Genomic DNA, 14,118 nt, shown 5'->3' with positions numbered 1-14,118 from the left:
GTTGAATCCTAAACTGCTCCCAATCCTCAGGTTTACTGCTTTTTCTGGCCAATTTATATGTCCTCTCCTTGGATCTTATGCTATCCCTAATTTCCCTTGTTAGCCACGGTTGATTCACCTTTTTTTGTTTTATTTTTATGTCAAACCGGGATGAACAAATTCTGTAGTTCATCCATGCGATCATTAAATGTTTGCCATTGCCTATCCACCATCAACCCTTTGAGTAACATTCCCCAATCAATCCTACCCAACTCGCGCCTCATACCATCGTAGTTTCCTTTATTTAAATTCAGGACCCTAGTCTCTGAGTCAAATACTTCACTCTCCATCTTAATGAAGAATTCTATCATCTTATGATCGCTCCGCCCCAAGGGGCCTCACACAAGATTGCTAATTAATCCTTTCTCATTACATAATACCCAGTCTAAGATGGCCTGATCTTTAGTTGGTTCCTCGACATATTGGTCCAGGAAACCATCCCGTATACACTCTAGGAATTCCTCCTCCACAGTATTGTTACTAATTTGGTTAGCCCAATCTACATGCAGATTAAAGTCATCCACGATAACTGTTGTGCCGTTATTGCACGCGTCTCTAATTTCCCGTTTAATGCCATCCCCCACCTCCGCATTACTGTTTGGGGGTCTGTATACAACTCCCACTAACATTTTCTGCCCCTTGGTATTTCTCAGCTCTACCCAAACAGATTCTACATCATCAGAGCTAATATCCTTCCTTACAATTGTGTTAAACTCCTCTTTAACCAGCAATGCTACCCCACCTCCTTTTCCTTTTTGCCTGTCTTTCCTGAATATTGAATACCCCTGGATGTTGTGTTCCCAGCCCTGGTCACCCTGGAGCCAGATTTTCGTAATCCCAATCATATATCCGTTTACATCTATTTGCACAGCTAATTCATCCACCTTATTGACTGTTCAGGAGGAGCCCTCTAGTACATGCCGGAGTGGGTGTCCCATTTCGTGGTGGTCTGCTGCATCCTCCACAACTTGGCCATCATGAGGGCGCAGCCATTGCCACCACGGGTTCCGCGACCACCTCAGGAGGAGAAGGAGGAGGAGGGAGAAGGGAGGAGGCAGGCAGCAGATCCCCGTTCTGGACGGGCTGTCTGTGAGCGCCTCATCAGAATCTGGTTCCCCTGAATGAAACCCCATTGCTCACCACTTCCCACCTTACCATCCCTCTGTCATGGAACATCACACTGTCCTCTTGGGCACAAAGCTGAAATGAGAGCCACCACAAAACAAACATTCCAAACATAATTTATAAATTAATCAATCCAAAGCTACATAACGTCAAGAATCACCCTTGTGCATAGCCTTACTGTCCGTCTTTTGTGTTCCTTTGCCTACTCTAGTGCTTCTATGCAGTGCTACCCCAGTGGCTGCAGCATGGCTGGTGGAAAGCTACTAATTTTCCGTGGGGGAGACTGCAGATGCCCTTGCAGGACAACCATGAGCAACTCTGCGTGGGCAGCAGCCAGGGCACTGGCGGAGTGGCAGGGATGGGAGTGGGAATGCTGTCATCCTGAGAGAGGACAGCAGGTTCTTGCTCCACGAAGTCACTGCCACTCCCCCCGGCGATGCCTCAGCATTCCTAGCCATCTGTTGGAGCACAGATTGCTGGACTGCTTTGAGATCCTGCAAGCCCCTTTCCGCATTCATAAACCCAACCACGATGGCAGCAGTCTGAGCTTGCGTAGCAGCAAGCTGAGCCTGCGTGAGAGCAGTCTGAGCTTCCACTGTAGCACTGAGACATTGGATCGCTTCCACTTGTGCTGCAATGTAAGCTGAGACATCGCCCATCACACCCAGCATCATGGTTGGGTCCATAAGTGTCCTAATGGAGTTGCCCATCATTTCCACCCTGGCAGGGTGTGCAACATGTGAGACGTGGGTGAGAGCCTTGCAGCAGTGGTAAGTGTGTGAGGGTACGGTTTAGCTATGATTGCGAGGTATGAGTCGTGATTGCTACAGATTGTTGGTGGTGAGTGATAGAGGTGTGGTTATTTGAACAGTTTTTGAGGCTGGTGGTGCAGCTGGTGGGATATGGCATTTGCTGAACCCTTCCCACACCTTTACCACTCGTGTGAGGTCATTAAACTTCTTGTGGCACTGGATCCAGGTCCTGGGAACAACACACATGGCATTGACGGCTTGTGCTATTTCCTCCCACTGCCTTCTGGCGTGCTGCCTGGAGAACCTCCTGTCCCCCTGTGGGTGGAGGACCTGACGTCTTCTGTGCCCCCCACCCCCCCAGGACCAAGGCCTCCAGTGCTGCATCTGAGAACCTACTTGCCCTCTCTCTTCCCTGTTGGGCCATGGCTTCAGAGTGACAATGAGAAGCTTCTGCAACAAAGCACCTCACCTTCACATACTGCAGAGAGTCCAGGCAAAATTTTATTGGCCAGTAGACTGCACCCAATATTGGGGCCCCCTGTTGAGCGCCAAGCCAACCAGCAGCACGTTTTGCACAGAGCTCAGCGCTCCAGTCATTATAATGAGCAGGCAGCACGAATTTTGTAAGATGCCTGCACCACTTTGAACGAGTGCGGGCAGGTCACGTTTCGCGCTCCCCGCGCCCGTGTTTGAGCTTTATCCAATTTCACCCGCCTCCCCCCCCCCCCCCCCCCCCTTTTCAGGTTGCTAGCATAATTTCAAAATACACTGAGCAGCTATCTTGGTAAAGTTGAAATTATTTGCAAAGGCAGCAGTTTACATTTAGAGAGCAAGTTGCAGAATTTCAAGTGGACAGTGTTCTTTTACTTGTTCGGCTGAGTTTTTTTGCTACATGTCAAAGTTAGTTGTCACTTTTTTACATGTTGTAACAATCCTGTGTATTGCATTCATGTCTACAACTTTAATTTTTAATTGTAGTGTCAATGAAACAGCCTAGATTAAAAATGCAATAAAATATGATTAAAAAATGCAGAATGGAGTGCTTTTTTTTCCTTCAGGTCATGGCGAAACAGGCGTCATCTTGATGGCTCCATGAACCGTACTCCAAAGGGTTTCTATGACAGAGTGTGGCAGATTCTGGAGAGGACACCAGATGGCATCATAGTGACTGGAAAACATCTGCCCCAAGTAATTGCATAATATGAGAGTGACCTGCAACATTTTCATTCAATAGTCAAACCTTCAGCAAACCTTTACATCCATACTCACAAACAAGTTCAAGATAAATAAGCTGGAATTCTTCATTCTGGCAATCAGCAAACGGGGTGCTTTGCGCCTGCCCCATTGCTGCACTGCTGGTTGTGGCCAATTTTCCAGGATCAAACTATTTAGCCTATTTGCAGTAGGATTCCTACTTCCATCGTGTATTCCATCTGGGGAACAGGGAGGATGAGACAAACATGGCTGTAGCAGGCCTCGAACCCCTGTCTCAGTGTGACGTTGGAGCCAGCCTCCAGATTTTTTCCAAACTGTTTGCAAAATGCCGCCAGAGTTTATACAATCCATTAGCCTGTGATCCATTGCAATGGTGGACTTTAAATTCTAAAAGGACCTAGCCACTCCCATAGCAACTCGGGCACCAGGAATGTGTCTGCATCCCTAGCATCGAGTGTTGCTATGGCACAAATGTCAGAAAGCATGTTGTGTAACTTAATGCTATAATTTGCATCTCATTAGAATATAGCTGCCCATATTAGGATGTGGGTGAAAAATCCCACAAGTGGCGCAGGTGATGGAACCAGCAGAATAGCTACCTACTTGATTTACTCCCCAGCTGCTAGATTTACTCTGAGGCACTAGTGTAATTCCAGAGGAAAATCTGCCCTATTATGTTTTTTTTTACAAAAGTCCACAGATATTTAAATCCATTATGCTAACAGCTATGCAAAATAAATATGTTTAAGAGATCATTGTGAATATCGCTCTGTGATTGATATCTAACTGATAACTTCTGAATAGATTTTCTTCATTTGAAAACTTAAGGGGGAAGAAATTCAGTTGGCTGTGCCACCCGTTAGCGCCTTAAGAGGGCACTAAGTGGGTCGCAAGCCACTGTCCACGCCTCCCGCTAAATTCCGTGGGACGCTAGTGGTGGCGCTAGCCGTTAGCGCTGCGCCGCTACCAATGACATCATCGGTGCGCACAGCGCCCCACTGACGCCCCGGCCGCGATATTTGGAAGCGCCCCCTGATTTACTGCCGGACGCTATGTGCGACCGGTTCAGGGGGGCCTACCTGCGGCGGGGGAGGTGCAAATTAAAGGAGATATGCGGGGCGGCCATTTTTGTTGTTGGCCACCTGCCTGCGCTCCCGTCCCCGGCCTCCTGAACCCCCCCCCCCCCCCGCGGAGTGCCGGCTGCATTCCAAGAGCCCGGCACGTCTCCTCGGTGCCGGGCTCTTTTGCCGGCACTCGCGATCCTCGGGGGCCCAGCTGGGCCCCAGATCGCGCTGCACAAGGCCCCTCCCCTTTAAGAAGGGGAGGAAGGCCTGCAATACCGCAGCGCGACGTGCGGCACATTGTGCCACGATATTCAGTCGCAGCGCCCCAAGAGGAATGCGGGGCGCCTCCAGTAGCGCCGCGCTTCCCTTTGGGGGTGCTACCACTGAATTTCCGGCGGTCGGCCGCGAATGCTTCCGGTGCGCTACTTTTAGCGCCCTGGTGAGGCTGGCGCCCCAAACGGGGCTATAGTCAGTTTCTCCCCCAAGAGGTTCTCAGATAGAATTGGAATTACATTCTTTTAATTAAGAGTGATGGGGAAATTCCAGCCTGTGTGTCAGTACTATCGGAAATTATTTATAAGCTGACCATGAACCAGTTTGTCCGAACTGATTTTGTGTCCATGAGTTACTCTGATTTTGTGGTCTGTATTTATATTCATCTTTACCAAGTAAGGTGTTGCATAATGAAATGTTTTAGTAATGTTAGTGCACTATACTCAATCTCAAAATACTGCTGAATGAAAGATTTGAATAAAAACTTGGTAATATTGATCAGATTTCTAGTTGTATGCAATTCAAATAGTTGTATTGGAACAGCTAATCAGTGTGACTGGAAAATAACAATCTGAGAGTTTTAGTAAGGTTATGAAAACCCACTGTATAACTTTTTAAGCAGTAAACAAATAGATTGATCTTTGTAAATGAATTTGAAATTATATTACTTTTCATCAGCAAAAAGTCTGCTCTAACATTAATGTGTTTGTTTCTGCAGCAACCAACTTTGTCAGATATGACCATGTATGAGATGAACTTTTCTCTCCTCGTTGAAGACACATTGCAAGACATTGTACAGCCTGAATATCGACAGATCATTGTTGAGGTGCTAATCAACATCTTAATTTAAGCCCATCCCAAATTTTCAACATTTTCACAACCATACATAGTGTATGCTGAGACAAGGGCGAATGTTTTGTATAAATATACAAAATAAATTCCTGCCAATCAAACTAGGCACATAGTGCTGGAATACCGAGGAAATTGGTCTGCAGCACTTAGTCCCCACTGCCAGTGTGTTGCCATGCAGTACATTGTGGCACGGCTGCACATATCATAGAATGGTACAGCATAGAAGGAGGCCATTTGGCCTATCGTGCCGTTGCCAGCTCTTTGGTAGAGCTATGCAATTAATCCCACTCCCCTGCACTTTCTGCATAACACTGTCAATTATTTCCCCTCAAGTATTTATCCAATTCTCTTTTGAAAGTTACTATTGATTCTGCTTCCACCACCCTTTCAGGCAGTGCATTCCAGATCACAACAGCTCGCTGCGTAAAAAAAATGTTTCCGCATATTGCCTCTGGTTCTTTTGCCAATCACCTTAAATCTGTTATCTCTGGTTATTGAGCCTTCTGCCACTGGAAACGGTTTCTCATTATTTACTCTATCAAAACTGTTCATGATTTTTGAACACCTCTGTCAAATCTCCTCTTAACCCTCTCTGCTCCAAGGAGAACAACCCCAGTTTCTCCAGTCTCTCCACATAACTGAAGTCCCTCATTCCTCGTACCATTCTAGTAAATCTCTTCTGTACCCTCTCCAAGGTCTTGACATCCTTCCTGAAATGTGGTGCCCAGAATTGAACACAATACTCCAACTGAAGCCTAACCAATGTTTTATAAAGCTTTAGCATAACTTCTTTGCTTTTGTACTCTATGCCTCTATTAATAAAGCCAATGTTCCCATATGCTTTTTAACAGCCTTCTCAACTTTTCCTGCCACCTTCAAAGATTTGTGTACGTACACCCCCAGGTCTCTCTGTTCCGGCACCCCTTTAAAATTGTACCATTTAGTTCATATTGCCTCTCCTCCAAAAGTCTTCCTACCAAAATGTCATGTGTCTGTCCATTTCACCAGCCTATCTGTGTCCTGAAAAAGGACAACTTATCTTTGTGTAATAGTACAAAATAAAGAACATGTCATGCTAGTCCACTTCAGTGGGTCATCTTACTTGACTTAAAATGGCTTTTAACTATGTTTCAGCACTCTAAAGAGTCGGGGAGTGGGACTAACTAGATTGCTCTTAGAAAGAGCCAGCGCAGACTCGATGGGCCGAATGGCCTCCTTCTGTGCTGTCCTGTTCTATTCTATGATAATAGTGAATAAAACAAAGTCATGGATTGAAGAATATAAGTCAGAACAAATGCAAGAACCTTTTTAAAATGTCTTCTATCATATAGATTGATGCCCACTGACACGGGGCAAATATAATTTTCAAACACTGTTTTAACAGGAATATGGGAAGAAAAAGGAAGTACTCTTTGAAGTGATGTCAAAATGTTGAAAATTTGAATAACCTCTTAGTGCTTTGTAATATTAACTACAAGATCATATTACTATTGGGTATATTTTCCACTATTCAGTAATTTACCTGCTTTATACTCACATCCACTGTGACTTAATGGTAGTATTCCCACTTCTGACTCAAAAGAGTTAAGTTCAGGATTCAATCCAGTAAGCGGAGACCAGAGCGCCGGCTGTGAATACTGGATTGGTGTCCAGCAGATGAATGCTGGTGGTGCCCCTCCTCCTCCCTCCCCCAATTGTAAAGGGTAGGTGGAGCTTTTTAGCCTTTGGTGCAGCCCACCTAGAAGAAGGTACTCTGAATATAAAACCGTAAGGAAGGCAACGAGAAACCACCACAGCTACTCTTCCCTTGTAAGTGACTCAAGAATCTCGTGAGAGGCTTGAGTTAGGACCTGCCCTGGGACAGAACACAACGGACTGGCTGTGAAAATTGCAGATTATGTTTTCTGTAAACTTATACGTACAGCTGTACCTCTTTTTTTCCCTCAAAACATCCATTTAGAAATCACATGTTGGAGTAAATCCTAGAGAAATAACTTAGATATATGAATTCTTTATGAACAGTTTATCATGGTGTATTGTTTTGTATTTTTTGCTGCAGCTGATTATGATAGTTTCTGTTGTGTTGGAACGCAACCCTGAGCTGGAATTTCAAGCTGAAGTGAATTTGGACAAACTGGTGAAATGCGCTTTTGATGAATTTAAGAGAGACAAAAGTAGGCTAGAGAAAGTTGAGATTAAGGTGAGTAAAAGGCACCTTTATAATTATAGACATTGTGGCCTGGAGTTTCTGCTCGATTGCGCTGGTTTTTTCTGCACAATTCGCCCAAAATCGGCGTTGCCGGCGCAAACGATCCCAGAATTTTAAACGCAAATTGCGTTCAGTGCAACTTGGTTTCCATGATCTTTTGCACTATTTTTTAAAACATCGCTTTAGACACAGACCCCCGCCCATCAAACTGGCCACGCCCCCAGGGTGAATTAATTGCCATTGGGAGTTTCCATTAATTGCGCTCGTTTGCAGGCCTTCGAGGAGGCTCCAAAAATTAAGCTGGAACTTTTGGGCACAAGGACACTAATAGGTATGTTTTAAAAGGTTTTGAATTTAATTTTTTAAAATTTACTAAGGAGCTCACTACTGTACCCTAATCTAGGAACATAGGAACAAGATTGGGACATTCAGCCCCTCGAGCCTGCTCTGCCATTCAGTGAGATCATGGTTGATCTGCGACCTAACTCCGTATACCCGCCTTTGGCCCATATCCCTTAATACCTTTGGTTTACAGAAAGCTATCAATCTCTGATTTAAAATTAACAATTGATCTAGCATCAATTGCCATTTGCGAAAGAGATTTCCAAACTTCTACCACCCTTTGAGTGTAGAAGTGTTTCCTAATTTCATTCCTGAAAGGTCTGGCTCTAATCTTTAGACTATGCCCCCCTAGTCCTAGAATCCCCAACCAGCGGAAATAGTTTCTCACTATCTACCCTATCTATTCCCCTTAATATCTTGAAAACTTCGATCAGATCACCCCTTAACCCTCTAAATTCCAGGGAATACAACCCTAGTTTGTGTAATCTCTCCTCCTAACTTAACCCTTGAAGTCCGGGTATCATACTGGTAAACCTACGCTGCATTCCCTCCAAGGCCAATATATCCTTCCTAAGGTGTGCTGCCCAGAACTGCTCTCAGTACTCCAGGGCCTATACATTCGGTGACGCCCTGCCAGCACGTTTGCGCCGGAAATTTAGCGCCCGCCGCCGAGCCAGTTGTGCCCGCCCCAAATTCACTTTCAGCGCCCCAAAGCGGAAGCGGGCGCTGGTACAGGGCGTGCCCGCCCCGCTTGGGGCGCTGAAAGTGAATTTCAGCGCTGCCGGTCCCGCTGCGCCACCCGATGCGGTGCGGCAGGCTGCTGTACTGCAGGCCTCCCCCTTCTCTTAAGGGGGAGGTGCCTGCAACGGCCGGAGCCCCGTTGAAAGTGCCGGCAAAAGAGCCCGGCACAACGGCGAAGTGCCGGGCTCCACGGAAACCAGCCGGCAATGCTGCGGGGGGGGCGGTGGAGGAGGCCGGGGAAGGAGGTGCGGGCGGCCGCCGAAAAAGCGGCTGGCCGCACCTCCGCTTTAAATAGCGCCTCTAAGGCTGCAGCACGGCCAGGTTTTCAAAACGTTGTTAGCGGCCGCCAGGGAAGAGGCGGCCGCTACTGAAGATGGGGATCGGCGTGGTTTCGGGCGGTACCGGGGCGCTGCGCACACCGATGACGTCATCGGTGCCGGCGCAGCGCTACCGGCTTACGCCGATTTAAAGGCCCACCTAATTTCAGCGGCGACGCAACTTCCGGTGCAACCCACTCTTGCGCCCCTAAATGGGCGCAAACCCAAGGGAATTTCTAGGCCCAGGTGTGGTATAACCAGGGTTTTGTATAGCTGCAGCATAACTTCTATCCCCTTGTATTCTAGTCCTCTAGATATAAAGGCCAGCATCCCATTAGCCTTTTTGATTATTTTCTGTACCTGTTCGTGACATTTTAATGATCTATGTACCTGGACCCCCCAAGTCTCTTTGATCTCCACTGTTTTTAGCCTTTCACCATTTAGAAGGTACCCTGTTCTATCCTTCATCTAAGTCGTCAATAAATACTGTGAATAGTTGAGGCCCCAACACAGATCCCTGCAGGACACCACTAGTCACCTCCTGCCAATTTGAATACCTACCCATTATCCCTACTGCCTGTCTCTTGCCGCTCAGCCAATTTCCTAACCAGGTCAATAATTTGCCCTCAATTCCATGTACTTCGACCTTCGTCAACAGTCTCTTATATGGGACTTTATCAGATGCCTTCTGGAAGTCCATATAAATAACATCCATAGACATTCCCCTGTCTACTACTTTAGTCACCTCCTCAAAAAATTCAATCAGGTTTGTCAGGCATGACCTACTTTTCACAAATCTATGCTGGCTCTCTCTGATCAACTGAACGTTTTCGAGTTGTTCAGTTACTTGATCCTTAATTATAGACGCTAGCGATTTCCTGACAACAGATGTTAGGCTAATTGGTCTGTAATTGGGTTACTCACAATTGGTGGATTGACACTGATTAAAAATGCTTATTTTTTGTGATAAACCCATTTTCAGCTGTATTAATCAAACTTTACCAAGTTACCACAAAGCAAATTTTTTTAAAGAAACAAATTACATTTTAAAATACTGCCCAACTGTGCTGGTTCATGGGAGATTTTAGGTTCGCCGATATGCAAATGAAACTCGGGGTAGGAGGGGAACGGGTGCAATTTGCACCACAATCACCGATTGCACCCAAAGCAGAAACTCTATCCCTATAAAACTAAATTTCAGTATGTTTTAGCGACACTGGAAAATAGTTATTTAGCTCGCTTTAAGGAACTTACTCTTGATATAGTGGGCTGACACTTTGTTATGATAAATAAACACCAAATTATTGTTCCACTCTAAATGAAACAGAGGAGACAAATATAACATACAGTAGCAAGGAAAAATATGAATGTCAAATGTAAAGAAAAACAATCCATGCCAATTCAGAACCAAAGGTTAAGGTGTGCACCTTTCGCTCTTTCTGGTGGTTGTGCCCTGTTTAGCACACTGCGATGATGTCACACCAATGGCACAACGCATTGGAATTTCTGGGAACAATGGTCCCATCTCCCAAATGCAGCCACGAAACAGCACAAGCCTTTTGTACCCCCGGCATGAGCCCCATGGAAAATGCAGGGCCAATACAAAATGGGCAAAAAGCTATTGCCCCCTGCGATCAGCATATGCCTGCGCCATTGACACACAGGAGCAGAATTTCAGCCCCAATTTACCATTGTTAATATAAAATTCTAACGTTTTCATGAGGGAAATGGGGACTATCCACAGATTTCTCCCCCTCTCCCCTCCAAACCCAATGAAATTGTGCGTGCTAGTGCACTGCATAGAGGACAGCAGTTGGAAAGAGTGCATCATTTTAAACTTGCTGCCTACAACTGTAGTGACACACATTCCTTGGACAGCATTGCTAATATTGCCACCTTGAGATGATCTGTTAGTGATGCACAGCAGGGGTGGCCAACTGGCATCTTGTGAACCCAATTAAGCTCCTTGCATTTGATCATGGATTTAGTTGTGATGCAAAAGATGCAGCATGACATTGGAATGGGTAGCGTTCCTTCCAGTCTGAATAGGCTAAACAATGTGGTTTTGTATTGTGACTGACAAAATGTATTCCAACATTGGGTGGCAGAGTCTGCTCAAACTCTTAGCTGTTGAACACTGGACAGGCCTGGAGCCAGCAGAGGACCACACGAGAAGGAAAATCACCAATGTCACAGATGCAGGCCCTCAGCACATTGCCCTGTCGCAAAGAAGATGCCTTTGCCTGAAATTGGGTGTGTTGCTGGGGTTTTGTGGAGCAGGGATTTTCTGTCAGTAGCTATGAGAGAGAGAGAGAAAATGAAAAAGAGGCGGTGGGAGTAAATGGAATGGAGAGATAGAGGGGAAAAGATATTTAAGGGAGTGCAGTACAGGTTTTAGTTAGAAACAAAGCATGTCAAAGGTTACATTGGTGGGTTGAGTATTTGATTTCTTGCCTGGCAGGCTTGTGCTGAGGTTGATTCAGTGTTACTCAGCTTGGTAGTATTTAGAACTTGTTTTTTTTTGCTGATACAGTTGTTTTCCTGGTACCTGAGCTTCAACTAGTTGGCCACCCCTCGTGTACAGTATTAATTATTGAACTTTGGTTATTTTTATTTCTAAGTTTCTGTCGCTTATGGGTTAAGAGTTCTGAATGGCCTTTTCATTTTCTAGCAATTAAAAAAAATCTGTCGTTTAAGCAATTGCCTACTTTAGTTCCCAGCTCCATTTATGACCTGCACTCGTCAAAATTTTCAGGCAGTGTGAAAGCACATCAGAAATTCAATTAAGTGTAGAATATTCATTTTGAGAAATTAACCTCGGCTTTGAGCAGCTAAATAGAATTGATTTGATCACCCTTACCACTATGACATGTAATTGGTGTCTGTCATTGTTAACTCTCAGCATACAACCTAGCCCTGGGAAGGATATCTAAATCTACTAGGTAAAAAGTAAGCAGGATTGGGAATTCTTGTTGCTTCATTTACATTGTATCTATTTACAGGACATGACTGACTTCTACAATACACCTCCAACGGGTATGAGAGGGACAGCCAGCTACTTGATGAAGGCTGTGATGAACACAATACTTGAGGGTGAAGTTAAATCAGGCCCTGAAGACCCCTGTGTGATCTGCTAAAGATAATGAGCTTGAAGAATGTGCACGTTCATGAGATTTATGACGTGCTAATGCATGTTATTACCGCAATCCTACTCACTGTAACTGAAGTCACATATAATACGTCAGTTTGCCAGATATTAGCTGTTTTCCTGCAATTGCAGTAGAAGATTGATAAACTTTGCATTAAATTCATTTAACGTATTATCTAGAAACACATGAAGGAGGTAATTTAAACTGGGCGATGGCTACTTGTATGAAACAGATTCTGTTTAACAAATGAAACATCCATTTACACTTCAGTAACATTGTTCAGTGAGCATGTCGTTTTATATAAAGTTAAAAGGTTAAATCTTAATAAATGTTTGGAATCTGCATGTGTGCCAATGTTATGAGTTATAATTGTTAAATAAAAATGGCATGTTTAAAACTGAATTTAGTAAACTTATTATATTTGAAACAAACTTGCACATCTGTATTATTTGGTTGTTTTAAGTAGTCAGGCAGGGAAGTCGCAAACATATTTAAACTTCCAACAATAGAGGTGATTCATAAATGCTACTTTCACAAAAATATAAAGTATGCAGAGGGAAATTGAGAGAAATGGTTCATAGTCCTTTTTTATATTTACTGGTTTGATTTTCAGGATTTCTTTTGTGTTTCCCTGAATCCTGTATATCCTGTAGCCAAACAAGCAGATGGCAGCTTGTTCTCGGGTCTCTGCCATTGCGGGTTTGAACTGTCCACACAGCTGCTTGGCAATGGTTCTTCCTTTTTGAACAGCTGTCAAAGTATTACCGGCCAGTATTCTAATGTCACGGTTTGGATTACATGGTTTATGTTCATCATCTGAATACTGAATATATGAAAAGAATGGCAGGAAAAGACCGCCAGGCCCATCAATGAACACCCTACGTGCACACCCTATCCATTCAAGGGCGCAACTTTGTGTGTCACCTTTCCTAATCGCTAGCGGTAACTTCTGGGGATGGCAAAAAAAACTACAGCTAATTTCAGGAAAAATTCTGGACTCTTCTTTGACTCCCCAAGACATTGAGCAAGCTCCTGGAAAGCATTGGACCCATGATGAATCACTAGATGTTCTTAACCACACAGCCCACCCACTGATATGTCCCAATGTCTTTAGGAATATCGAACAGTACAGGACCAGAAAAGACCATTTCCATTTATCAGGCCAGTCCCAAATGTCACAGATTTCTAACTGCACTTTATTTCTTATACCCTTCAATAGTCCTGTCTGCAAAAATCTGTTCATCACCAACTTGCAATATATTACCTCTATTTGCACTGCTTCCAGGTAGACTATTCCACATATTCACCTCAGTGAAAAAGTTGTATCTTAAATATTTTCTCATCTAAGCTTGAATCCAATGTCCCTTTGGCCTAGTGATTTAATGTCTCTCTGGGATTCAACCTTTAAAACCTCAATAAGATCATCTCTAAACTGCCTTTTTTCCCCAATGTTAACATCCCTAGTACTCATATGCTCATAGTACAGGTGATCAATCCCATTTATCGACATAGTTACATAGAATTATATAAAATATACAGCACAGAAAAAGGCCATTTGGCCCAACTAGTCGGTGCTGGTGTTTTACTCCATATGAGTCTCCTCCCATTCCATCTACCTCATCATTACCTTTCAGCATATCTTTCTATTCCCTTTTCTCTCATGTACTCGCCTAGTTTCCTTTTGAAAGCATCTAAACTATTTGCCTCAACCACTTTTTGTGGTAGTGAGTTCCACATAACCACTCTGAGTAAAGAAATTTCTCCTTATTTATTGGATTTATTAGTAACTATCTTGTATTTATGGCCCCTACTATTGGATTCTCACACAATAGGAAACATTCTCTCCAATTGGAACATTCTGTCAAACTCATTCAGAATTTTAAAGACCTCTATCAGGTCACCTCTAAGTCTTTTTTCTAAAGATAAAAGCCCCAACCTGTTCAATCTTTCCCGATAGCTGTAATCTCTCAATTCTGGTATCATCCTTGCACATCTTTTTTGTGCTTTCTCTAGTGCTTCTATGTCCTTTTTATAGTATGG

The 14,118-nt window shown here is 44.2% G+C and overlaps 1 protein-coding gene across 3 annotated transcripts in view; it reads left to right on the top strand.

The window, feature by feature from the left end:
* Positions 1 to 12,480, top strand: part of phkb (phosphorylase kinase, beta) — a 337,093-nt gene extending 324,613 nt beyond the window's left edge. For all 3 annotated transcript variants that reach the window (XM_085991512.1, XM_085991511.1, XM_085991510.1), the window contains 4 exons: positions 2,975 to 3,104; positions 5,187 to 5,294; positions 7,380 to 7,520; positions 11,932 to 12,480. In XM_085991512.1, the coding sequence (XP_085847638.1) occupies positions 2,975 to 3,104; positions 5,187 to 5,294; positions 7,380 to 7,520; positions 11,932 to 12,066 (514 nt within the window). In that variant the 3' untranslated portion in view covers positions 12,067 to 12,480. The remainder of the gene's footprint in view (positions 1 to 2,974; positions 3,105 to 5,186; positions 5,295 to 7,379; positions 7,521 to 11,931) is intronic.
* Positions 12,481 to 14,118: the final 1,638 nt, after the last annotated feature.

Source organism: Somniosus microcephalus, chromosome 6 (genome assembly GCF_052327205.1).
Source record: "Somniosus microcephalus isolate GS21.2 chromosome 6, FLI_Smic_1.0, whole genome shotgun sequence".
NCBI lineage: Eukaryota > Metazoa > Chordata > Chondrichthyes > Squaliformes > Somniosidae > Somniosus > Somniosus microcephalus.
This window is presented reverse-complemented; position numbering and strand designations above follow the sequence as displayed.